We start from the raw sequence: 27,700 nt of genomic DNA on the forward strand, positions 1-27,700 counted from the left end.
AAGTAGTAAGCACACGTAGTCAATGGGCCAGTCATTTCTGTCAGTAAGTTCATAACGCCGGGTAGAGCTACCATAACCTCTCGCCAGCGAGTTTATCTCACTTCAACTTGGTCCTAAGGTGCACCCAGCTTGACACGAGTAGCAGTTGATGGTGGGTGTTGTTAACGTTAGGTGGAGTATAGTAATCGGTTTTTACCCTTTCAACTGGTACAAAAACTGACACCTTTATGCAAGACATCATGTTTGCCTTAACCACAACACAAGCAGTCAAAATGCAAAAAAAAAGAAACAACTCTGATGATGATAATGATATGCACTGTCCTTGAAGTTGATTGGTCCACACCCGAGACAGCTTTTCTTAGAGCCTAGTCTCCATTGGTGTTGGACCAGATGACGCCAAAAGGCGTACAACTCAAAGACAGCGCACTATCAGAGTATTGAGAGCTCGGGGTAAGCATTTACATGCCTTGTATAAAGGTGTCAGTTTTTGTACCAGTTGAAAGGGTAAAAACCTACTACCATATTTTGCCACTGGTAAAGGAGGTCTCATAGTGTAAATGCTTCACCCCGAGCTCTCAATACTCTGATAGTGCGCTGTCTGTGAGTTGTGCGCCTTTTGGCGTCATCTGGTCCAACACCAATGGAGACTAGGCTCTAAGAAAAGCTGTCTCGGGTGTGGACCAATCAACTTCAAGGACAGTGCATATCATTATCATCATCAGAGTTGTTTCTTTTTTTTTGCAATTTGACTACAAGTGTTGTGGTGATTGCAAACATAATGCCTTGTATAAAGGTGTCAGTTTTTATACCAGTTGAAAGGGTAAAAACCTATTACTATATTGTGCCACTGGTAAAGGAGGTCTCATAGTGTAAATTTAGTGGGTCTGTGTCAAGGCCGTAATTATAATAACAAATTGTGGCGGACACATCCCCCCCAATATTCAAATATGCTCAAAATGTCCCCCCCCCCCCCCCCCCCCCACAATATATTGCTATAAAAATTGCGATGCTATGTAAATAAAAACAACAATTTGCTAAACCTTGGCCACAATATCTGGACTTGTCTTCATATAACAACGCATAGATTTCTGTTTATATGATTGTGGTTATGGTTGTACTTTATTAATCCCTAATCTCTGCCATTACATACAATGAAACACGAAATGGTAAAAAGAAATAAAGTAAAATCAGCAATGTAATGCAATACACTATTAGACATTATTGTAAAAAACTAATAAAAAGTCTATCCACGTTTTAGTGAAGTTTTTTATATTTTAGGCAGGAAATTCGTTTTAAAATTTAGATTTTTTTTTTTATTAAATCCTTTATATTAAGTTCGCTTGCGTGCTTGCTTGCTTGCTTACGACCGTGCAAATCTTTCGGTCGCTTTTTAACCCACTTCCCGTGATCCAATCGAGCTGACATTTTGCACACAGACTCGTTGTGCGAGACAATTAATGTTCGTGAAATTTTCTTCCCAAAATTTTACACTGTTTAGAGAAAACAAATTAAATATTTAATTACCAATTGCTAAATGCTGCCAGACAATCATCTGACCCATAGGTGGCAGCCATCTCAAGCCAGAGGACGAGAGGACTCTAGCCGCCACGCATATAAAGGATTTATAGTGAAAAACTTTGTTTTTACGGGTTATACTTATCCTTTATATTAAGTTCACTTGCTTGCTTGCTTGCGTGCTTGCTTGCTTATGACCGTGCAAATCTTTCGGTCGTTTTTTAACCCACTTCCCGTGATCCAATCGAGCTGACATTTTGCACACAGACTCGTTGTGCGTGACAATTAATGTTCGTGAAAAATATTTTCCAAAATTTTCCACTTTTTAGGAAAATAAAATTCATATTTAATTTAAAATACCAATGTGATCAAAATGAAACTCTTACTCAATAAAAAACAGAAATGAATAATAAAATAAAATCGATGCCACCCATATAAAGAATTTATAGTGAAAAACTTTGTTTTTACGGGTTCATTTTCTCTGGGTTGGGACCCCCCCAGACACCCTGGACGATTTGGTCCCACCCCATGATTGACTCCATGGCTACGGTATGGTCTGGTCGGGGCTTATCGAACAATCGTCGTGTGCATGAGAATGAGGAAACTACAGAAAAGTGGAATTTCTAGCCGGACAACCTGTTCCTACCCCCCCCCCCCCCAGCTCTCTCTATCACCTGAAGAGTCACCTTACACTCAAACACAGCGCAGACTCTCACCCTACAGCGGAGTGACTCAAAGCACAGACTCTCACAACTATTGGTGAGTGACCCACAACACAGACACTCACCACCCTGGTGAGTGACTCACAGTCACTCACCACCCTGGTGAGTGACACCACCCTGGTGAGTGACACACAGACACTCACCACCCTGGTGAGTGACACACAGTCACTCACCACCCTGGTGAGTGACTCACAGACACTTACCACCCTGGTGAGTGACTCACAGACTCACCAGGGTGGTGAGTGTCTGTGTGTCACTCACCACCCTGGTGAGTGACACACAGTCACTCACCACCCTGGTGAGTGACTCACAGACACTCACCACCCTGGTGAGTGACACACAGACACTCACCACCCTGGTGAGTGACACACAGTCACTCACCACCCTGGTGAGTGACTCACAGACACTCACCACCCTGGTGAGTGACACACAGACACTCACCACCCTGGTGAGTGACACACAGTCACTCACCACCCTGGTGAGTGACTCACAGACACTCACCACCCTGGTGAGTGACACACAGACACTCACCACCCTGGTGAGTGACACACAGACACTCACCACCCTGGTGAGTGACACACAGACACTCACCACCCTGGTGAGTGACACACAGACACTCACCACCCTGGTGAGTGACACACAGTCACTCACCACCCTGGTGAGTGACTCACAGACACTCACCACCCTGGTGAGTGACACACAGACACTCACCACCCTGGTGAGTGACTCACAGACACTCACCACCCCTGATGAGTGACACACAGTCACTCACCACCCCTGGTGAGTGACACACAGTCACTCACCACCCTGGTGAGTGACACACAGACACTCACCACCCTTGTGAGTGACACACAGACACTCACCACCCTGGTGAGTGACACACAGACACTCACCACCCTGGTGAGTGACTCACGGACAGGGGAATGGCTTAAAAAGTTGTATAATGTCCGTAGATGTAGATGTCACTGGTTATTGATGTTCTTAAATGTAGATGCCACTGGATTTTCGTGATCGGCAGATGCAGCTGCCACTGGTTCTACACATCCTGCAGATGTAGATGCCACTGGTTCTTCATGTTCTGCAGATGTAAATACCACAGATACTTCATGTTCTGCAGATGTAGATGCCACTGGTTCTTCATGTTCTGCAGATGTAAATACCACAGATACTTCATGTTCTGCAGATGTAGATGCCACTGGTTCTTCACGTTATGCAGATGTAGATGCCACTGGTTCTTCATGTTCTGCAGATGTAGATGCCACTGGTTCTTCATGTTCTGCAGATACAGATGCCACTGGTTCTTCATATTCTGTTGATGGAGATGCCACTGGTTCTTCATGTTCTGCAGATGTAGATGCCACTGGTTTTTCATGTTCTCAAGATGCAGATGCCACTGGTCCTTCACGTTCAGCAGATGCAGATGCCACTGGTTCTACACATCCTGCAGATGTAGATGCCACTGGTTCTTCGTGATCGGCAGATGTAGATGCCACTGGTTCTTAATGTTCTGCAGATGTAGATGCCACTGGTTCTTCACGTTCTGTAGATGTAGATGCCACTGGTTCTTCATGTTCTGCAGATGGAGATGCCACTGGTTCTTAAAGTTCTGCAGATGTAGATGCCACTGGTTCTTCACGTTCTGCAGATGTAGATGCCACTGGCTCTTAATGTTTTCCAGATGTAGATGCCACTGGTTCTTCACGTTCTGTAGATGTAGATGCCACTGGTTCTTCATGTTTTGCAGATGTAGATGCCACTGGTTCTTAATGTTCTGCAGATGTAATTGACACTGGATCTTCGTGATCGGCAGATGTAGATGCCACTGGTTCTTCACGTTGTGTAGATGTAGATGCCACTGGTTCTTCATGTTCTGCAGATGTAGATGCCACTGGTTCTTCATGTTCTGCAGATACAGATGCCACTGGTTCTTCATATTCTGTTGATGGAGATGCCACTGGTTCTTTATGTTCTGCAGATGTAGATGCCACTGGTTTTTCATGTTCTCAAGATGCAGATGCCACTGGTTCTTCATGTTCTGCAGACGTAGATGCCACTGGTCCTTCACGTTCAGCAGATGCAGATGCCACTGGTTCTACACATCCTGCAGATGTAGATGCCACTGGTTCTTAATGTTCTGCAGATGTAGATGCCACTGGTTCTTCGTGATCGGCAGATGTAGATGCCACTGGTTCTTAATGTTCTGCAGATGTAGATGCCACTGGTTCTTCACGTTCTGCAGATGTAAATGCCACTGGTTCTTCACGTTCTGTAGATGTAGATGCCACTGGTTCTTCATGTTCTGCAGATGGAGATGCCACTGGTTCTTAAAGTTCTGCAGATGTAGATGCCACTGGTTCTTCACGTTCTGTAGATGTAGATGCCACTGGTTCTTAATGTTTTCCAGATGTAGATGCCACTGGTTCTTCGTGTTCTGCAGATGTAGATGCCATTGGTTCTTAATGTTCTGCAGATGTAGATGCCACTGGATCTTCGTGATCGGCAGATGTAGATGCCACTGGTTCTTAATGCTCTGCAGATGTAGATGCCACTGGTTCTTCACGTTCTGTAGATATAGATGCCACTGGATGTTCACGTTTTGCAGATGTAGATGCCACTGGTTCTTCATGTTCTGCAGACGTAGATGCCACTGGTTCTTGACGTTCTGCAGATGTAGATGCCACTGGTTCTTCACGTTCGGTAGATGTAGATGCCACTGTATGTTCACGTTCTGCAGATGTAGATGCCACTGGTTCTTCATGTTCTGCAAATGTAGATGCCACCACCACCACTGTTTATTGCGCGGCACTTGAACTTACGAATCTCGGTCTGAACAGGCAACTGAACATATTGACAGGTTTTTTCGTATCTATGAAATTTCGTAAGTCGAATGTTCGCAAGTAGAGGAGTCCCTGTAGTAGCAGCAGTTAGCGCTACTTTACTGTGCTTTGAAACCACGTGAAACTCGACCGAGTTCGATCCTCCGCTCACGGCGAATATTTGAACCAGTCCTGGTCCACTAAGAACTCAACTCGGCATTCGGCGCAGTGTGTGAACATCAGCACTGGGGAAACAAAGACAGCCGGGGCGTGGTTTTGGCCTACCCACCTGCCTAGTTTGTGCCATGATGGCTTAGCACGTGCTGCTCGCTACTAACAGCACTTGCCCCTTCAGTCTGTTGAAAGGCTACACTGGGGGTGGGGGACCTTTGTCTTTTGTGACAGAATCCACCTGAAATGCGTTCGATCGCCTTAGACCTGGGACGCTAAGCGGGGAGATTAAGCCTGGACAGCAGAGGTCGCAAACGGGTTTTGATTCCTTTCCCGTACCCGGCCGCACCAGGGTCGCAAACGGGTACCCGTACCGTACCCGGCTGGGTACGGGTAGCCGGGTATCGGGTAGGGTACGGGTATCGGGTACCCGTACCCTACCCGATACTCGACCGGATATTGGGTAGGGTACGGGTATCGGGTACCTGATTGCGACCTCTGGGATGAAGCCATGTTGCAGGCGCGGGTGGGTTGATTCTAGGAACTTGAATTGTAAGAAGAGACAAGACGTTGGGAAATGAGTGACAAACGGTTACTCACCAGTGACTCACGGCCTACCCGTACCCGGCCGCACCAGAGTCGCAAACAGCTACCCGTACCCGTACCCGGCCGGGTACGGGTAGCCGGGTATCGGGTAGGGTACGGGTATCGGGTACCCGGTTGCGACCTCTGCTGGACAGTGCTGAGTAAAGTGTTGCTAATCCTGCATAATGCACGGGCATAAGTAGTACTAATCACATACCTGCATTTCCCATAAATATGCTAAATTCATCTTGATATGCAAATTCTGTTGTCAATGCGCCCAGCTTATATAGATGCTCCAAGCACGTGTGCTGTTTCATTCAGACGCTGTCGCCTCGACAGACCTGGTTTTCACCTGAGGACGGCTGCTTGGGTTGTGGCCGAAACGTCGTGAGAATTATTTTATTATGTTTTATTTTTATTATTTTATTACTTCCCTTCTACGTGACTTTACCGAAAGAACCAAGAAGATGTTGTACAGTACTTCTTCATTACGACTCTCACGGTCACCAAACTTTGCTGACTCCCGTGTCCATCTACTGGACATCTATGGAAAAAAGCGTCATAGCTCATCGGATTCCTCCACCTGCAGTCCAAATACAAATTCTGATCACCAAGCAGCACTGACCATTGGGGTGAAGTATCGATAATTAACAGTCAACAGTGATTCATCTTGTTGGTTCTTTCGGTAAAGTCACGTAGAAGGGAAGTAATAAAATAATAAAAATAAACATAATAAAATAATTCTCACGACGTTTCGGCTACAACGCAAGCAGCCGTCTTCAGGTGAAGAATGAGACACTGCCAAGCTTGGAGCTTATATATAAGCTGAATCAACAATAGCCATACGCGATCAGCCCAGAGGCACGCACGCACAACGCACGCCAAGTCTGCAAAAGTTGCAGCTTGCTCGAGTTGAATTCTCGCCGTGCGTTGAGCCCAGCGGTGGGATGGTGGACTTGCTCGTTCTCTCCACACAAACAGGAACACCACGCCACGTGTTGGTTCCCGCGTGTGCGACGGAATAGTGACTGGTGACTGCGTTCCCAAGAAATTCTCAGTTTCATTCATTAGGTATAGCCCTGTGAGCCATTCGGCTCTCGAATCGGGTGCAACCGCAACAAACAAAAACATGATCAGGAATCGCGACCGCGGGCGCGATGAACGGTGACCGCGTGCGCGCGTGTCGGGTCGTGTCGTGATTTCTCCCGTATTTCGCTTCTCCCCCACCTCTGGCAGGATCGAGGACGATGGGGACACGACTCTGGCGCTGCTGGGGACTGTGGGGGCTGTTGGTGGCGATGGTGGTGGCGCAGAGCCACGCGTTGCAGATTGGTAACTCAATTATGTTTCGATTTAAAGCTTTCATGACTGCAGGGATTCATCTTCTTGGTTCTTTCGGTAAAGTCACGTAGAAGGGAAATAATAAAATAAAAAAATACAACGTAATAAAATAATTAAATTTCGATTTAAAGCTTTCGTGACTGCAGGGATTCATCTTCTTGGTTCTTTCGGTAAAGTCACGTAGAAGGGAAATAATAAAATAATAAAAACTAATAAATAATTCTCACGACGTTTCGGCCACAACGCAAGCAGCCGTCCTCAGGTGAAGAACAGGTCTGTCGGAAAGACAGCGTCTGAATGAACATTGATGCTGCTAATCCTGCATAATGCACGGGCATAATATGACTTTGAACCCCCCCCCCCCCCACCTCCTACGAATTCCACAAATAGTGACTAATCCCATATCTGCATTTCCCATAAATATGCTAAATTCCTCTTGATATGCAAATTCCTTTGTCAAGGCGCTCTTCCCCCTCCAACCCAGCAGCTTAAATATACGCTGCCAAGCCTGGTGGTGTTTCATTCAGACGCTGTCTTTCCGACAGACCTGTTCCTCACCTGAGGACGGCTGCTTGCGTTGTGGCCGAAACGTCGTGAGAATTATTTTATTATGTTGTATTTTTATTATTTTCCTTCTACGTGACTTTACCGAAAGAACCAAGAAGATACATGAAGGAAGTTACCGGCCAATAACACGTTTGCCTTCATACACGTGAGCGGAAACTGGACCATCCACAGAAAGCCCCCCCCCCCCCCCCCCAGGCGCGTTTGCGAGGGGGAAACACTCTATCCCGTAGCGACGAGAACGATATCGTTGTTTGTATCTCATCATCTTGCTCTTTTTAGGGCCGGAAACAGGCAGCTCTCTTCACAATTCTGGCAAAACATATTCTATCTTAAAATAATTTAGATAGCACCTCATCTAAGGCGCTTTACACAGAATTAAAGATGGTAAATATGAATGTAATGGTGGAGATGAGGTGAACGAAATTGACGAGAGCAAGCAATGGGGGGGGGGCAAATCTGTGACGCGTGAATTTGGGGAATGCGTGATAGCCGTGTAATGAGAATATGAAGAGTGAACAGTAACAGTGGTCGCGGTTATGAGGGGGAGGTTGAGCGGTCGTGGGGTGAGCTCGGGGTAACAATAAGCGAATTTTGAGTGCGGAGCGGAAACGAGTGGGCCAAGGTAACTGCTTAATGTGGAGGAGTAATCTTCTTGGTTCTTTCGGTAAAGTCACGTAGAAGGGAAGTAATAAAATAATAAAAATAAAACACAATAAAATAATTCTCACGACGTTTCGGCCACAACGCAAGCAGCCGTCCTCAGGTGAAGAACAGGTCTGTCGGAAAGACAGCGTCTTAATGAACACCACCAGGTGGTGTTCTTTCGGTAAAGTCATCACGTAGAAGGGAAATAATAAAATAATTAAAATAAAACATAATGAAATACAATTCTCACGACGTTTCCGCCACAACGCAAGCAGCCGTCCTCAGGTGAAGAACAGGTGAAGAACAGGTCTGTCTGAATGAGCACCACCACTGTCTTTCCGACAGACCTGTTCTTCACCTGAGGACGGCTGCTTGCGTTGTGGCCGAAACGTCGTGAGAATTATTTAATTATGTTTTATTTTTATTTTTTTATTATTTCCCTTCTACGTGACTTTACCGAAAGAACCAAGAAGATGAATCCCTGCGGTCACGAAAGCTTTAAATCGTGGAGGAGTAAGTTTGTTCCAGTGAATGGGGTGGGCGAGAAGGCAATGAAGAGTGAAAGCGTGGATTGAGCACAAGGAGGAACAGACCGAGAGAGAGAGCAAAGATTGAGAACGTCGAGGGCGAGAAGGCGTCACATAGACAGATACAAGAGTGGCAAGATGCGGTGGGACAAGACCATGAAGTGATTTGGAGAAGAGCGAGGAATTTCAACGGGCAGCGGTAGTAGACAGCAAGCAAATGCCGTTGTGCGTGGAGAGTTGTGAGGTACGAGAATTGTAGGGAAGGTTGAAATATGATCCAATGAGGCTGGATGTAGCCACCATCAAAACGTCATGGTACTCATATTGTAAATCTTGCAGTGGATTTCCTCTCCAACACACAACCGGTGGGCTGAAATAGTAACTAATTAGCACGTGTTGTTTACATGACAAACCTTACTAATTGGCCGTGTCGGGTTGTGGCGGATTTAACGACACATTTATACTTACGCGATCGAAACCCAAAAAAACATTCTATTACGAATCTTATTACATATTCATAGCGCGACTTTAGCCCAAGGCGCTTTACGTGGAAAAGTCAGAAACAAAAACGGAGTGAATTAGATGGCAGGGAGCGGTGCAAGGGACCAGGAATGAGTGACCGTAACCGAGGGCACGTGGGTTTACGGAAGGGCTTGAGACGATGGAAGGAGACAGACTGGAGGGGAGAGGGGGAGCTATGGAGAAGAGGTGAGGCTTTAAGAAAGGAACGGAATGAGGTTAAGGGGATGGACTGCTTAATGTACAGGGGCAGTCTTGAGTCTGTGTGCAGTGTTGAATCTATAGGCAGTGTTGAGTCTATGGTGCAGTGTTGAGTCTATGGTGCAGTGTTGAGTCTATGGGCAGTGTTGAGTCTATGGTGCAGTGTTGAGTCTATGGTGCAGTGTTGAGTCTATGGTGCAGTGTTGAGTCTATGGTGCAGTGTTGAGTCTATGGGCAGTGTTGAGTCTATGGTGCAGTGTTGAGTCTATGGGCAGTGTTGAGTCTATGGTGCAGTGTTGAGTCTATGGTGCAGTGTTGAGTCTATGGTGCAGTGTTGAGTCTATGGTGCAGTGTTGAGTCTATGGTGCAGTGTTGAGTCTATGGTGCAGTGTTGAGTCTATGGTGCAGTGTGAGTCTATGGGCAGTGTTGAGTCTATGGGCAGTGTTGAGTCTATGGGCAGTGTTGAGTCTATGGTGCAGTGTTGAGTCTATGTACAGTGAGTCTATGGTGCAGTGTTGAGTCTATGGTGCAGTGTTGAGTCTATGGTGCAGTGTTGAGTCTATGGGCAGTGTTGAGTCTATGTGCAGTGTTGAGTCTATGGTGCAGTGTTGAGTCTATGTGCAGTGTTGAGTCTATGGGAGTGTTGAGTCTATGGTGCAGTGTTGAGTCTATGGTGCAGTGTTGAGTCTATGGCAGTGTTGAGTCTATGGTGCAGTGTTGAGTCTATGGTGCAGTGTTGAGTCTATGGTGCAGTGTTGAGTCTATGTGCAGTGTTGAGTCTATGGTGCAGTGTTGAGTCTATGTGCAGTGTTGAGTCTATGTGCAGTGTTGAGTCTATGGGCAGTGTTGAGTCTATGGTGCAGTGTTGAGTCTATGGTGCAGTGTTGAGTCTATGGTGCAGTGTTGAGTCTATGTGCAGTGTTGAGTCTATGGTGCAGTGTTGAGTCTATGGTGCAGTGTTGAGTCTATGGTGCAGTGTTGAGTCTATGGGCAGTGTTGAGTCTATGGTGCAGTGTTGAGTCTATGGTGCAGTGTTGAGTCTATGGTGCAGTGTTGAGTCTATGGCAGTGTTGAGTCTATGGTGCAGTGTTGAGTCTATGGGCAGTGTTGAGTCTATGGTGCAGTGTTGAGTCTATGGTGCAGTGTTGAGTCTATTGCAGTGTTGAGTCTATGGAGTGTTGAGTCTATGGTGCAGTGTTGAGTCTATGGTGCAGTGTGAGTCTATGGTGCAGTGTTGAGTCTATGGGCATGTTGAGTCTATGGTGCAGTGTTGAGTCTATGGTGCAGTGTTGTAGTCTATGGTGCAGTGTTGAGTCTATGGTGCAGTGTTGAGTCTATGGGCAAGTGTTGAGTCATGGTGCAGTGTTGAGTCTATGGTGCAGTGGTTGAGTCTATGGTGCAGTGTTGAGTCTATGGTGCGATGTTGAGTCTAACGGGCAGTGTTGAGTCTATGGTGCAGTGTTTGAGTCTATGGTGCGTGTTGAGTCTATGGTGGCAGTGTTGAAGTCTATGGTTGCAAGTGTTGAGTCTATGTGGTTATGGTAGTTGAGTCTATAGGGTGCAGTGTTGAGTCTGATTGTGCAGTGTTGAAGTCTATGGGAGTGTTGAGGCCTATCGGTGCAGGTGGTGATCTATGGGGTGCAGAATTGGTTGAGTCTATGGTAGTAGTTGAGTCTATGGTGCAAGTGTTGAGTCTATGGTGCAGTGGTTGAGTCTATGGTGCAAGTGTTGAAGTCTATTGGGCATTGGTTGAGTCTATGGTGGCAGTGTTGATCTAATGGTGCAGTGTTGAGTCTATGGTGCAGTGTTGAGTCTATAGGTGCAGGTGTTGAGTCTATGGGGCAGTGTTGAGTCTATGGTGCAGCGTTGAGTCGACCGGTGCAGTGTTGAGTCTATGGTGCAGTGTTGAGTCTATAGTGCAAGTGTTGAGGGGTCTACGGTGCAGTGTTGAGTCTATGGTGCAGTGTGAGTCTATGGTGCAGTGTTGAGTCTATGGTGCAGTGTTGAGTCTATGGTTGCAGTGTTGAGTCTATGGTGCAGTGTTGAGTCTATAGGGCAGTGTTGAGTCTATGGTGCAGTGTTGAGTCTATGGTGCAGTGTTTAGTCTATGGTGCAGTGTTGAGTCTATGGGCAGTGTTGTAGTCATAAGGTGCAGTGTTGAGGCTACTGGTGCAGTGTTGAGGTCTATGGGTGCAGTGTTGAGTCTATGGTGCAGTGTTGAGTCTATGGTGCAGTGTTGAGTCTATGGTGCAGTGTTGAGTCTATGGGTGTGTGAGTCTACGGGTAGTGTTGATTCTATGGTCGTGTTGAGTCTATGGGTCAGTGTTGAGTCTATGGTGCAGTGGTTGAGTCTATGGTGAGTGTTGAGTCTATGGGTAGTGTTGAGTCTATGGTGCAGTGTTGAGTCTATGGGCAGTGTTGAGTCTACGGTGGCAGTGTTGAGTCTATGGTGCAGTGTTGAGTCTATGTGCGTGTGCAGTCTCATGAGGTTAGGTCAGTGTTGAGTTCACTGTTGCTGCCAGTGTTGATTCTATGTGCAGTGTTGAGTCTATGTGCTAGTGTTGAGTCTATGGTGCAGTGTTGAGTCTATGGTGCAGTGTTGAGGTCTATGGTTCAGTGTTGAGTCTATGGTGCAGTGTTGAGTCTAATGTGCAGGGTTGAGTCTCTGGTGTTGACAGTCTTAGGTAGTTGAGTCTACTGGTGCCCCAGTGTTGAGTCTATGGTGCAGATTGTTGAGTCTATGTGCAGTGTTGAGTATATGGTGCAGTGTTGCGTCTACTGGTGCAGTGTTGAGTCTATGGTGGCAGTGTTGAGTCTATGGGCCGCTGTGAGTCTATGTGAGTGTTGAGTCTATGGTGCTAGTGTTGAGGTCTCTAGTGCTAGTGTTGAGCTATGATGGTGGTGTTGAGTCTATTGGCTAGTGTTGACGTCTCTGGATGACCAGTGGTGAGTTCTATGGTGCAGTGTTGAGTTCTATGGGCAGTGTTGAGTCTATGGGCAGTGTTGAGTCTATGGTGCAGTGTTGAGTCTATGGTGCAGTGTTGAGTCTATGGTGCAGTGTTGAGTCTATGGTGCAGTGTTGAGTCTATGGTGCAGTGTTGAGTCTATGGTGCAGTGTTGAGTCTATGGGCAGTGTTGAGTCTATGGTGCAGTGTTGAGTCTATGGTGCAGTGTTGAGTCTATGGTGCAGTGTTGAGTCTATGGTGCAGTGTTGAGTCTATGGGCAGTGTTGAGTCTATGGCAGTGTTGAGTCTATGGTGCAGTGTTGAGTCTATGGTGCAGTGTTGAGTCTATGGTGCAGTGTTGAGTCTATGGGCAGTGTTGAGTCTATGGTGCAGTCTTGAGTCTATGTGCAGTGTTGAGTCTATGGTGCAGTGTTGAGTCTATGGTGCAGTGTTGAGTCTATGGTGCAGTGTTGAGTCTATGGTGCAGTGTTGAGTCTATGGTGGTGTTGAGTCTATGGTAGTGTTGAGTCTATAGGTAGTGTTGAGTCTATGGTGCAGTGTTGAGTCTATAGGCAGTGTTGAGTCTATGGTGCAGTGTTGAGTCTATGATGCAGTGTTGAGTCTATGGTACAGTGTTGAGTCTATGATGCAGTGTTGAGTCTACGGGGAGTGTTGAGTCTATGGTGCAGTGTTGAGTCTATGGTGGTGTTGAGTCTATGGGTAGTGTTGAGTCTATGGGTAGTGTTGAGTCTATGATGCAGTGTTGAGTCTACGGGGAGTGTTGAGACACAGAAACAAAGACAGAGATATGCATGGAGACACGCACAGAGGCACTCACGGAGACACTAACGGAGACATGCACGGAGACACGCACAGAGACACACACTTGCCCCAACAGTCTGGTAGGCTATATGGGGAATCTGTGTCTTTGGTGAAGGCTATAGAGCATAGAACCAGAGAGTAGCCATCTAAACCCTGTTGATATCGACTCACACAGAGACCCATAGACTCACACAGATACCCATAGACTCACACAGAGACCCAGATACTCACACAGAGACCCATAGACTAACACAGAGACCCATAGACTCACACAGAGACCCATAGACTCACACAGAGACCCATAGACTCACACAGAGACCCATAGACTCACAGAGTGCCCAAATAGACTCACACAGCAGAGACCCATAGACTCACAGAGTGCCCAAATAGACACACACAGAGACCCATAGACTCACACAGAGACCCATAGACTCACACAGCAGAGACTCATAGACTCATAGAGTGCCCAAATAGACACACACAGAGACTCATCGTTTATTGTCCGTCTCCCTGCACCTTCGATTAGCACGTTTGGCAAGGCACGGTGCGAAATAAGTTCGACACACGTCCATACATCGGTAGTGACATAAACGATGTCACTACCGTGTTGAGACAGTACCAGGTGATGACGGGTACTGTAGGTGGGGTGCCTCTCTATGGCACCAGCGTCAGCATGGCCGGGTGTCACTGAGGTCACGTCAGGCCGTGACACCGTGCGAACCCAATAGGGCATGTGACCGGACGAAGGGGGGCCAGGGAACCCCCAGATGGGGGTGCGAGGGTCACGTGGTGAGGGATCCGGGCCTTTCCGAAGGATCTAGAAGGGGGCGTAGCCGAGGGCGGAGCAGTTATAAGCCTCGTCCCGAGAGAGAGCGGGGCTGTTCAACTCCGGGAATGAAGATGCCATCTACGAACCTCGGTCTCCGATCTCCGCTCGTGGGCCAGGCAGCCTGTTAAGCTGTCCTGGTCCCATTATGTAGTTATCACCTCAAGTGCTAGTAAAGCTAGGAACGGTGGTCACCACCCTATATCGTTATCCTGTTAACATCTGAGTTATCTGTTACGTTAGTTAACAAACAGTGTTGCCCCAAAGTTTAAGCGTGCGCCTCAATTGAACCCATGACACATACACCCCGCACCCCTCTGCTGATCCCGCCGCTGCTGCTGCTGTTCTTGTCCGACAGCTACCGCTGCGTTCAACGCCACGAGCGGTTCCATCTCGTCCGCCGACTTCGTCTCCAACACCTCAGCCGTGAGCTTCACGTTCGCCATCAGCACGAGGGCGCCGTACGTGCTCAAGGTCACGTTCGAGAGCATCAAGTAAGCGAGCGAGCACACGCCCCGCACACTCGTCACAATGAGCAACTCGGCAACAACAACATCAGCAACACTGTGGACTACCCTTATACATTTGTAGTAGGTTCAATGAGACGTGGACGACGTAGTCGGAGGCACACTTATTTATTAACCGTTTCACTCAATACAGACCAAGGTATACAACACTCGTAGGGGTATCGGCCCCTTCACCCGTCTAACAGGGAGACCCTACTATCTCTATCCCGGCTAGCCTACTCCCAGGTCCTCCACTCGAGATCTAGGGAAGGCTAGCTGATCCAGCTCTGGCCAAGCTGGGATCACGGCACCCTGAGTCACCAGACCAGCTCTTACAAGTGCATCGGCTCTGGGCTCTCGGGGCCATGCCACTGGCTTGCCCTGGTCGGTCCTGAGAAGGACAGCGATCCAGGGGAGTCCCAGGGCCTATCCTGCCGGTCTTCTCTCTTCACTGGTTTAAGCTGAACACTGACCCCTGAACCCACCGGCTCACCGCCTTATATAGCAACTCCCCCACTGAGGGGTGGGGCCGTGGGGGATCACAGCGCCGTTTTAGCCCCCCAGGGCTAACCGATGCGGACGTGGATGTAAGCATCCTTCCGCGTGCGGGCATAACCACCCCTGGTGTGTTTGTTCACCCTCCCGTAACACCTCTACACATTGGTTCTTAACCTTCACTGCAGCCTTGGACCCTGAGCCCTGGTTTATATTTGGAGTTTGCGTGTTCTCCCCATGGTCACGGAGATTTTTCTCTGGGTCCTCCGGATTTTATTTCGCTTCACATTTAGAATCAAAGTCATGCGTTTAGAGTATTTGACTTGCTATACATGGGCATACAATGATACGCCACTTTCGTTGGTTGAGCTATCAGTTTTGATGGCCAGGTCGCTTCGGTGGGTCTTACCTGGTAAATAAAGAGATTAGTTTGAGTTTGTGGGTCTATACGAATCTGTAGAAACATGCGTTTAGAACAGTGGTTCTTCACTTTTACTGCACTCTTGCACCCATTTGGTTCTCAATCGTTAAAACAATGTGTACTGTTAATAAATGCATAGGGTTTGATGAAACAAAGTAGTTGTACTTACGTGCCTGCAGCTTTATTTGTGTTTTTGATTATTTACCTTCTAACAAAAATCGGGCCAAGTCTCACACCCCCAGGAAGTGCATGCACCCCAGGTTAAGAACCACTGCCCTAACGCGTAGCAGTAGTAGTGCTTTCGCAACCAAAATTATCCATGAGATTTTTTTTTGGGTTAGATCTGGTGAATATAAATGTGTCGTTAAACTTGCCACCACCCCGACACACAGCCAATCAGTAATGGTTTATGTCATGTAAACAAAACGTCCCAATTAGTTACTTGGTTCAGCGCTAACGGGTTATGTGTTGGAGAGTAAACCCACTCCAACATTTACAATTTAACGACACATTTATATTTATGGGATCAAATCCAAAAAATCCCTCGATTATGGATAAACAATCTTGACTTAAAGCTTTCGTGACTGCAGGAATTCATATTCTTTGCGTCTTTCGGTAAAGTCACGTAGATAGGTTCAAAGAAAATAGCAAAAAATCTATGACGTTTCGATCGCAACACAAGCGGCCGTCATTAAGAAAAGGGGGTTAGCCTCTAAAGGCAAACTGTTTATAAAAGTTTAAAATGATCGTAGCCCAAGTGTAATGTAAGTGATGGTCCACAGCGGCGCTCGTGGTGGATTCCCACCAATCAAAGGGCTGCCAGGTAAAAAATGTGCATGTAAGTGTAAGATCGGAGGACGACCTCGACGGCGAGGATGCTGAAGTGGCTATGTTAATGTGAGAGTAACAGTAAAGGAATAGGCCTGGAGGACTTTCAACCGGCATGAAAGTTGGCCAGACGGCTGTTCACTACGCAGCGCAAACTGTAGCGCTGCATGGTCAGAGCTCACCTCAAAGCATCTACCATACAAATAGGGGCGATACTGTTGCACAAAAAACACAATAGCCAACAGTTCACGGCGTGTGACACAGTACCGTTGTTCGGCTGGAGACAGCTCTCTGCTTCCATATGCAACAACACTCTCGACGCCATTGACAACTTGAGACAGATCAGCTCCAATTCCGGTGTTACTAGCGTCTGTATCAAGGACGAACGGCAAGGAAAAGTCTGGGTAGCGGATGAGAGGGGGGGGGGGGGTTTACCAATCAATCGCGGAGTGCAACAAATGCAGCCTTCTGCTCCTCCCCCCAATGGAATTTCTGACCTTTTGCCATCAAGGTGTGGAGAAGTTTGGCGATAGTAGCGAACCCGGCGACAAAACAGTGGTAATAGGACGCAAATCCTATTAAACTCCGCACCTCCCCCACCGACGTGGAGGTCGGCCAAATACAAACACACTCAGTTTTGTCCGGGTCCGTCGCAATACCTGATTTACTGACTATGTGGCCAAGATACCGAACAGATTTTTAAAAAAGGTGACACTTCTGTGGTTAAAATTTTCGGTTGGCCGCACGCATTTTAAGAAAGACAGCATGTAAACGTTCGAGGTGTTCTTTAAATATACGGAACTATAACATCGTCGAGATATATTAGGCACGAGTCCCACTGGAGACCAGCTAGAACCAGTTCCATCAATCGCTGGAATGTAGCCGGCACGGAATGAAGACCCATCGGAAGCCGATAAAATTTGAATAAACCTTGTGGTGTACAAAAGGCTGTTTTGGGCTTAGAGGCTTCATCTAGTGGCAACTGCCAAAATCCGGATAGGAGGTCAAAAGTGGAAAAGAACCGTGCTCCTGCTAGAGCATCCAGGGAATCGTCCATCCGAGGTAGAGGGTACGCTGCAGAAACAGATATCTTATTAAGCTTATGGAAGTGAACACAGAAGGGAAAACTACCATCCTGCTTTTTAACAAGAACAATTGGGGCTTCCCACAGGCTGGTGGATGGTGAAATAATATCCGCGGCTAACATTTCACCAACCGCTAGCCATACGTGTTCTTTTTCAGTAGGGCTCAGCCGGTAGGGATTCTGCCGGATGGGAGCGGCGTCGCCCATATCGATGTGGTGACTCAAAAGCGTATTGCGGCCGATGTCAAATTATCCTTTGCTAAACACATCCAAGAATTCACGCAAGAGCGCCCTCAACTCTCCCCTCTGGGCCTCGGACAACTCGCATTTTCCGAACAAAGCGCATCTATCGACCTCTCATCAGAACCCTTTTGTGGCCGCGTATTTGATGTGGTCCCCACACTGCCAACGATGCTTCCTTTACGTAGCACTGGTGATAAGGACCTGAATGAAGGATTCCAGATGATTGGATACCAACGTCTGGGCCCCCACTAACATCAACCCACGAATGTTTGTATTAGAGGATCCCAAGAGGATTTCTCCCGCAGTCGCCTCCTGGTCTAGCGGCTTCCGCAATCGCAAAGGAACCAACAACATTTGCACGCCAGGGGGAATCTTTACTGTCTTACACGCAAAAGTTTGCACGGTAGCGTTGGCTGTGTACAATCGAATGGGAGATTGCAAAAATGTCATTCGACGGCCGGATGGTAATTCAAAGCACCCTTGATCAATCAACATTTTTAGGGGCATCTTCCCCAAAAAGTCAGTCCTGAGCAAGCAAGGAATAGCAAGGGACGTCAATACAAGAAATGGTCCTGTAAATTGTATATCCGCAATACACACCTCCGCTGTTATTTTCGCCATTTTTGGCAAAGCACAGAGCTTCGACGGGCATAGGGTACGACATTTAGGAGGCAAAGATATTATAGATCAACTCGGAAATAATGCTCGCCGACACACCAGTGTCGACGAGCATCCTGATTTCAACCCCTTCTATCAATCCGATAACAGTGGATGAACCTGCGGTCGCGGCAACCACTTTGTGGGCCAGCTCCGACCACTGACCCAGTCTGAGCGGCCAGTCGGCCCGATCAAAGTCCGAACCCTCCTGCACCGACACACGGGAACGAAAACCGACCGAGCGAGATGAGTGAGGTGGATACAGGGGCCGAGCGTGTGATGTGTCGCGACTCGCATTCCCGCGCGGCTCCATTGCTCTCTCCTCTGCCGCTGGCTCTTCGCGGTGGAGCTCCGCGACAATCGACGCCACGGCTTGAAAGAGCTCTATGAGGCAGGAGTGTGATGTATGGCGCTCTCTCCTTGATGGCGCCTCGCCTCCCTTCTCTGGGGTCGCCATCCGCGGGGCTGTTTGAGGGATGAGTTTGTCGTCTTCATTGTCCGACGTCCTGGTACATAGTCTGCTTCTCGTAAACATAATCCACCACGGCTAGCTTACTAAAGAACGTTTGGCCACTTCCGACACCAGTTGTAGTGAGTTCAACTGAGTCGCAGACATACTCTTTGGAGGCAACACATTTATTTACACCAACACTCGGGTTAACAGAATAACAACCTGTGGTGGTGACCACCAGGCTAACTACGCTAATTACAACGTAACTCGCTAAAATAGACCGGACCACAGCTTAGGTCCAGGTCCACGTGTTGGAGACTCTGTAGGACGTAGAACGTAGATGAAGGTTTCTTCAGGATGAACAACAGCAGCCGGTTCCTCCTGCCTTCATAGGTGCTATTCGCAAACAACACTTGCCCCAAAAGTCTGGGAGGATCTTTGTCTTTTTTGTGCCCGTGGCTCGCGTGAGCGCAGCCTCAGCGATGAATCCCCGTGCTACAACGAGAGCCTCGAGGTGTTGGACGGAGAGCCGAGAAGCAGCGGCAGTGGCGGCGGCGAGACCCTGGCCGTGCTGTGTGGAACGGGGCGTGGCTCGGTGCCGCCCTACAGCCTCAAGTCGACGGGACAAAGCCTCACCCTGGTGCTCAACTCCACGGGGCCTCTGGAAGGTAACGAATTGCTGAGGACAGCATTTTACGATTGAGAACCAAATGGGTGCAAGGCTGCAGTAAAAGTTAAGAACCACTGCTTTTAACTCATATAGAGTCACAGAGACCCGTACTCAAACTAAAGATGTATTTTTATTTTAGAAGGTAAGGCTCACCGAGCTATATAGCTCTTTTTCAGGAGCGACCTGGCTATCGCCAAAAGATAGCTCAACGAAAGTGACTTATCATCTTCTTGGTTCTTTCGGTAAAGTCACGTAGAAGGGAAGTAATAAAATAATAAAAATAAAACATAATAAAATACAATTCTCACGACGTTTCGGCTACAACGCAAGCAGCCGTCTTCAGGTGAAGAATGAGACACTACCAAGCTAGGAGCTTATATATAAGCTGCGTTGGAGGTGGAAGAGCGCCTTAACAAAAAGAATGTGCATATGAAGAGGAATTTAGCATATTCATGGGAAATGCGTAGGAGGTGGGTGCGGGGGTTTCAAAGTCATATTATTTATTATTTTATTTTATTACTTCCCTTCTACGTGACTTTACCGATGAATCCCTGCAGTCACGAAAGCTTTAAATCGAAATTTGACTTATCATCATCACGTGGAAATGTATAGCAGCGGCCAATTACTCTTAAACAAGTGATGTTGATTCTAAATGTGAAGGAAAACAACTGGAGGTGCCGGAGGAAAATCCACGCGACCAAAGGGAGAACACGCAAACCCCGAAATAAACCGGTGTCAGGTCGGAATCGAACCCACGATCTTTTGTACACCAGGAGCGGTAATTGACATCTAACCACCACGGTCCATCCTGGGCGGTAGAGCCGAGGCAATTTGCACGCTCGCTGTTCGATTAATAATACAAATTCAGGTTTCAATTCCAAGTCAAGAGTTGATTACGTGAAAATAAATATTGTTGTGGCTACATTTGAAGTGCCGAAAATTAGCTGCATGGATCGCACATTCTCTACTCATGTTGCCTCAACAATCTTGCTGGTGTCTCCTCATGTCTCCCCCTCGTGTCTCCTCCTCGTGTCTCCTCCTCGTGTCTCCTCCTCGTGTCTCCTCCTGGTGTCTCCTCGTGTCTCCTCCTGGTGTCTCCTCCTGGTGTCTCCTCCTCGTGTCTCCTCCTGGTGTCTCCTCCTGGTGTCTCCTCCTCGTGTCTCCTCCTCGTGTCTCCTCCTAGCACATCCCCCTCGTGTCTCCTCCTGGTGTCTCATCTTCGTGTCTCCTCCTGGTGTCTCCTCCTCGTGTCTCCTCCTGGTGTCTCCTCCCCGTATCTCCCCTCGTGTCTCCTCCTCGTGTCTCCTCCTGGTGTCTCCTCCTGGTGTCTCCTCCTCGTGTCTCCTCCTGGTGTCTCCTCCTCGTGTCTCCTCCTGGTGTCTCCTCCTCGTGTCTCCTCCTCGTGTCTCCTCCTGGTGTCTCCTCCTCGTGTCTCCCCCTCGTGTCTCCTCCTGGTGTCTCCCCCTCGTGTCTCCCCCTCGTGTCTCCTCCTGGTGTCTCCTGCTCGTGTCTCCTCCTCGTGTCTCCTCCTCGTGTCTCCCCCTCGTGTCTCCTCCTCGTGTCTCCTCCTGGTGTCTCCCCCTCGTGTCTCCTCCTCGTGTCTCCTCCTCGTGTCTCCCCCTCGTGTCTCCTCCTGGTGTCTCTCTCTCGTGTCTCCTCCTGGTGTTTCCTCCTCGTGTCTCCTCCTCGTGTCTCCTCCTCGTGTCTCCTCCTCGTGTCTCCTCCTGGTGTCTCCTCCTCGTGTCTCCTCCTCGTGTCTCCTCCTCGTGTCTCCTCCTCGTGTCTCCCCTCGTGTCTCCTCCTGGTGTCTCCTCCTGGTGTCTCCTCCTAGCAAATCCCCCTCGTGTCTCCTCCTCGTGTCTCCTCCTGGTGTCTCCCCCCGTGTCTCCTCCTCGTGTCTCATCCTCGTGTCTCCTCACCGCCCGGGAAGCTTACACCAGCCTTTCTCCCTCCTGCAGGCCGAGGCTTCAAGCTGAAGTACTTCTATGACGCTGCGACGCGGTCTACAAAATGTGAGTGTCAGGGGAGCTTACTCTTTGGTTCTTTCAGTAAAGTCACGTAGGTATAAAATTAAATGCAATCAATTAAATCACGAAGTTTCGATTGCAACACAAGCAATCATCATCGGGTGGAAAACCACAGCAAGAACATTTTTTTGCTGAAGTGGGAGAGAGAGTTGCCGTGGTAAGAGGTTATACAGTGAGGGAAAAAAAGTATTTGATCCCCTGCTGATTTTGTACGTTTGCCCACTGACAAAGAAATGATCAGTCTATAATTTTAATGGTAGGTTTATTTGAATAGTGAGAGACAGAATAACAACAACAAAAATCCAGAAAAACGCATGTCAAAAATGTTATACATTGATTTGCATTTTAATGAGGGAAATAAGTATTTGTGAACAGGTGTCTTTTATACAGGTAACAAGCTGAGATTAGGAGCACTCCCTTTAAGAGTGTGCTCCTAATCTCAGCCAAGACACCTGGGAGCCAGAAATCTTTCTGATTGAGAGGGGGTCAAATACTTATTTCCCTCATTAAAATGCAAATCAATGTATAACAATTTTTGACATGCGTTTTTCTGGATTTTGTTGTTGTTATTCTGTCTCTCACTGTTCAAATAAACCTACCATTAAAATTATAGACTGATCATTTCTTTGTCAGTGGGCAGACGTACAAAATCAGCAGGGGATCAAATACTTTTTTCCCTAACTGTATAGGCAAGAAAGGGGGAGGAGAAATGGGGGAGAGGGAGGGGTGAGGGTGTAGGGTAGGGGGGTGGAAGCGCTGCGTGGTGTAGTAGTACCCGGTAGATATAATTGACGACAACCAATATAAAGCAGTTAGGGTTTTACCTGGTTAATAACATCCTTCCAATAATTGCTCAATTTGTATCCATCTTCTCGGTTGAAGTTGTGTCTATGTGTATATATCTGGATGGCTTCATGAACAAACCTTTGATAGTAGCCCAAAGGTTTACAGAGTACCTTGGTCACCTTGTCAGAGGAGTGCGCGCGTGTCAGTGCGTATACATGTGTGTCAGTGTGGGTAGCGGTGTCACAGTGATAATTGGTTTTTTACCCTTCTATCTGGCAACAAAACTGACACCTTTTTACAAGGAGTCATGTTTGCATAGACCGCAATGCCTGCAGTCATAATACAAACAAAAGAACATAACTCTGATAATGTGCACTGTCCTTGAAGTTGATTGGTCCACACCCGAGACAGCTTTCTTTAGAGCCTAGTCTCACATGGGTTGGACCAGATGACGCCAAAAGGCGTCATCTGGTCCAACCCAAAGAAAGCTGTCTCGGGTGTGGACCAATCAACTTCAAGGACAGTGCACATTATCAGAGTTATGTTCTTTTGTTTGTATTATGACTGCAGGTATTGCGGTCTATGCAAACATGACTCCTTGTAAAAAGGTGTCAGTTTTGTTGCCAGATAGAAGGGTAAAAAACCAATTATCATATTTTTACTGGCAAATGAGGTTCCCATGGTGTCACAGTGGTTAGCGCAGCTGAGCTATGAACCCGGCGAGCCGAGTTCAATTCCCGCTCACGGCCACGAACACCAGTGATAGCGATTATCTGAAAAGGTCTTGGGCCACCCCTAGATCAACTTGGCCTCAAAAGAGTACCCGATGTAGGGTGTAAACATCACCACTGGGGAGACAAAGGTGGCCGGGCGTGGTGCTGGCCACCCACCCCCCCCCCCGTGTGTCGTGCCGACCTTCATAGGTGCTCGCTAACAGCACTTGCCCCAACAGTCTGTTAAGGCTATAATACAGGTTGTTTTGGGTTAGATTGCGTAAATATATATATGCGGAGTTAAACCCGCCATTGCCTATAACAGCCAACTAGTAAGGCTTGTCACGTAAACAGAACATGGCAATTCCTTACGAGTGTAGTGCTATTATTTCACGCGGAAAACTTCTTATTAAATCCTTTATATTAAGTTCACTTGCTTGCTTGCTTGCGACCGTGCAAATCTTTCAGTCGTTTTTTAACCCACTTCCCGTGATCCAATCGAGCTGACATTTTGCACACAGACTCGTTGTGCGTGACAATTTATTTTCGTGAATTTTTTTTTCAAAATGTTCAACATTTTAGGAAAATAAATATATATTTAATTACTAATTGCTTAATGGTGGCAGGCAATCAGCTGACCCATAGGTGGCAGCCATCTCAAGCCAGAGGACGAGAGGACTCTAGCCGCCACGCATATAAAGGATTTCTAGTGAAAAACTTAGTTTTTACGAGTTACATTTTTTTTTCTCCTGCGTCACTTTATTCAACACCCCGTAACTCCGTCGCAACTCTTCCCCTCGCTCTGCTCACCTGCCATGCTTGGCTCGCTCCGTTAGCTCGCTAGCCTGCTCCCTTTCACTCACCTAGCCTCTCCACTGCTAGCCTGTTCTCTCTCTCTCCTAGCCTCTCCACTGCTAGCCTGTTCTCTCTCTCACTCTGCTAGCCTCTCCACTGCTAACATATTACTGTACACTCTGCTAGCTTCTCCACTGCTAGCCTCTCACTATACACTCTGCTAGCTTCTCCACTGCTTCAGCAGTTCTCCTGCTGTGTTTGTCTCACCTGATGACGGTTCTCGTGACTGCAGGGAATCATCAAGAAGATGAATCCCTGCAGTCACGAAAGCTTTAAATCGAAACTGATGACGGTCGCTTGTGTTGCGATCGAAACGTCGTGATCTGTTGATTTTCTATCAACGTGACTTTACCGAAAGAACCAAAGGGTATGGATCCCTGCAGTCACGATAGCTTCAAATCAAGATTCCTCCTGTTTCGTTCCTTAAATACTGTAGAGGGGTAGATGTTGTGTTCTTGCGTGAAGTGGGGGGGGGGGGTTAATGAATTTATATAAACAAGTATAACCCGTAAAAACAAAGTTTTTCACTCTAAATCCTTTATATGCGTGGCGGTTAGAGTCCTCTCGTCCTCTGGCTTGAGATGGCTGCCACATATGGGTCAGATGATTGCATTGCACCATTAAGCAATTGGTAATTAAACATAATATTTTTGTCCTAAAAAGTGTTAAAATTTTGATTTTTTTTCCACGAACATTAATTGTCACGCACAACGAGTCTGTGTGCAAAATGTCAGCTCGATTGGATCAAGGGAAGTGGGTTAAAAAACGACCGAAAGATTTGCACGGTCCTAAGCAAGCAAGCACGCAAGTGAACTTAATATAAAGGATTTAATGACCATGGGTATCCATTGTCGTTTGGGTTATTTGTATGGGAATCAAACTTACATTATGCATGCGCACTAAGCAAGCCAATTTTGCTTGTACCTCCTGTCGATTGTGTCCTAAAATAGTCATACCGACGGTAATCTCTCGAGACGCTGTACTGTGAAAGCACCACCACGTAAGATACGAGGCAAGGGTGATTCAGTTAACATTGTTACAGGAGGGAGGGTGGGGGGTGTTCACATTATTTGCGTTGCTTCACGTTTCTGCTAAGCCCGTAGCAGATACATAAAATATGCTTTTGTTAAAAAAAACACACGATAGCAAGGAAAACTGGTTTTTTCGTTGTTTCCGCTCATTATTATTGTCAGACTTCGGCATGGCAAAGAAAGCAGCCGAACGGGTTCGTCGCATGCGTGGTTCCATCAGCTCATGCTTGGCCTCGAACGACACGATGGCTAGGAGATGTTGACTACCTCGCCTGGTATACAGGAGGTCGTGGGTTCGATCCCGATCTCTTGACGCATGTTGTATATTTGGAGTCTGTGTCTTTCTCTCTCTCATCATCATCACAGTGGCTAGGAGATGTTGACTACCTCGCCTGGTGTACAGGAGGTCGTGGGTTCGATCCCGATCTCTTGACGCATGTTGTATATTTGGAGTCTGTGTCTTTCTCTCTCTCATCATCATCACAGTGGCTAGGAGATGTTGACTACCTCGCCTGGTGTACAGGAGGTCGTGGGTTCAATCCAGACCTCTGACGATGCCTGCTGCTGTATATTTGTAGTCTGTGTCTCTCTCTCATCATCACGGTGGCTAGGAGATGTTAACTACCTCGCCTGGTATGGAGGAGGTCGTGGGTTCGATCCAGACCCCTGACGATGCCTGCTGCTGTATATTTGGAGGCTGTGTCTCTCTCTCTCTCTCTCATCATCACGGTGGCCAGGAGATGTTAACTACCTCGCCTGGTATACAGGAGGTCATGGGTTCGATCCCGACATTGACTCACGTTGTATATTTGGAGTTTAACAAGTAGGTTTTCGTGACAAATATGATTCATAACAGAAGGATTTATCCACAATTCTGCCTGTCGCCTGATGAAGCTAGTTATTGTATTCTAGATTTGAAGCTTTCGTGACTGCAAGGATTCATATTCTTAGGTTTTTTCGGTAAAGTCACGTAGGTAAAAAAATAAAATTAATAAAAGTAAAATAAAAATGAAATTAAATAAAAATCACGACGTTTCGGAGGCAACACAAGCCTCCGTCTTCAGGTGGAACATTCACAGTATGATGGTTGTGTTGCTTCCGAAACGTCGTGATTTTTATTCTAGTTTTATTTTACTTTTATTATTATTTTTTCAAATTGTCAATGTAATGGGTTTACTCTCCAACACGCCGGTGTGCTGAACAAGTAACGAATTGGCTTTTGTTGCCGTGACAAACCTTACTAGTTGGCTGTGTAGAGTGGTGGCGGCTTTAATGACACATTCATATTCATGCGATATAACCTCAAACAAACCTCTATTATGTATTTTTGGAGTTTGCATGTTATCCCCGTGGTCGCGTGAATTTATCCTCCGGATCCTCTGCTTTTGAAAATCAACATCGCGAGTATTTGGCTACATAGCTCAGTGAGTTCTAGATTTGAAGCTTTCGTGACTGCAAGGATTCATACTCTTAGGTTTTTTCGGTAAAGTCACGTAGGTAAAAAATAAAATTTTAATTAATAAAATAAAATAATAAATAAACTTGATACAGCAATCGTGCTGTGACTGTTCCACCTGAAGACGGAAGCTTGTGTTGCCTCCGAAACGTCGTGATTTTAAATTTTATTTTATTATTTTTATTATTTTTAATTATTTTTTTTCCTACGTGACTTTACCGAAAAACAAGTATAACCCGTAAAAACAAAGTTTTTCACTATAAATCCTTTATATGCGTGGCGGCTAGAGTCCTCTCGTCCTCTGGCTTGAGATGGCTGCCACCTATGGGTCAGATGATTGCATGGCACCATTAAGCAATTGGTAATTAAATATAATATTTTTGTCCTAAAAAGTGTAAAATTTTTGAAAAAATATTTTCACGAAAATTAATTGTCACGCACAACGAGTCTGTGTGCCAAATGTCAGCTCGATTGGATCACGGTAAGTGGGTTAAAAAACGACCGAAAGATTTGCACGGTCCTAAGCAAGCAAGTGAACTTAATATAAAGGATTTAAAAACCTAAGAGTACAGCTCAGTGAGGCCTAGTAATATGAAAAAAAATGGTTTAGTTTAAATAGTTTTAAATGAAATGCATCTAGATTTGAAGCTTTTGTGACTGCATGAATCCATACTCTTTGGTTCTTTCGTTAAAGTCACGTACCTACACAATACATGGTGCTACCTACGTGACTTTACCGAAAGAACCAAAGGGTATGGAATTCATCGTTGCATTCAACGCCCAACACAAACACTCATAGGCAGGGCGCAGCTACCTATTTCAACAGAAGGGTGATGATGCAAGATACGAGTTTGCCCCACCCCTCCTTTCTTCCGACTCACTTATGTTGAAATATCTACCGATGTTTTTAACAATCTTCTTGGTTTTTTTCGGTAAAGTCATCACGCAGAAGGGAAGTAATAAAATAATAAAAATAAAACATAATAAAATTATTCTCACGACGTTTCGGCTACAACGCAAGCAGCCGTCTTCAGGTGAAGAATGAGACACTGCCAGGCTTGGAGCTTATATATAAGCGTAGGAGGTGGGCGAGGGGGTTTCAAAGTCATATTATGTGCATGCATTATGCAGGATTAGCAGCATCAAAGGGAGGGGGTAGACGGTTGCATTAACAAAGGGAGGGAATGTTAATATTATGTAGAAGCAACGAAACATGTGAATGGGAGAGCGGTGGCAGGAGATCCGCAGCGGAGCAAATAATCCATTCCCTGTGG

The 27,700-nt window shown here is 46.8% G+C and overlaps 1 protein-coding gene across 1 annotated transcript in view; it reads left to right on the forward strand.

The window, feature by feature from the left end:
• Positions 1-2,150: 2,150 nt before the first annotated feature.
• Positions 2,151-27,700, forward strand: part of LOC133339436 (transmembrane protease serine 11E-like) — a 52,075-nt gene continuing 26,525 nt past the window's right edge. The window contains exons 1-5 of the mRNA XM_061547589.1: positions 2,151-2,274; positions 7,046-7,141; positions 14,562-14,697; positions 19,363-19,556; positions 21,517-21,570. Coding sequence (XP_061403573.1) covers positions 7,057-7,141; positions 14,562-14,697; positions 19,363-19,556; positions 21,517-21,570 — 469 coding nt within the window. The 5' untranslated portion in view covers positions 2,151-2,274; positions 7,046-7,056. The remainder of the gene's footprint in view (positions 2,275-7,045; positions 7,142-14,561; positions 14,698-19,362; positions 19,557-21,516; positions 21,571-27,700) is intronic.

The sequence above is a fragment of the Lethenteron reissneri genome, unplaced genomic scaffold, assembly GCF_015708825.2.
Source record: "Lethenteron reissneri isolate LAM-NWPU_2019-01 unplaced genomic scaffold, ASM1570882v1 scaffold_1864, whole genome shotgun sequence".
Taxonomy (NCBI): Eukaryota; Metazoa; Chordata; class Hyperoartia; order Petromyzontiformes; family Petromyzontidae; genus Lethenteron; species Lethenteron reissneri.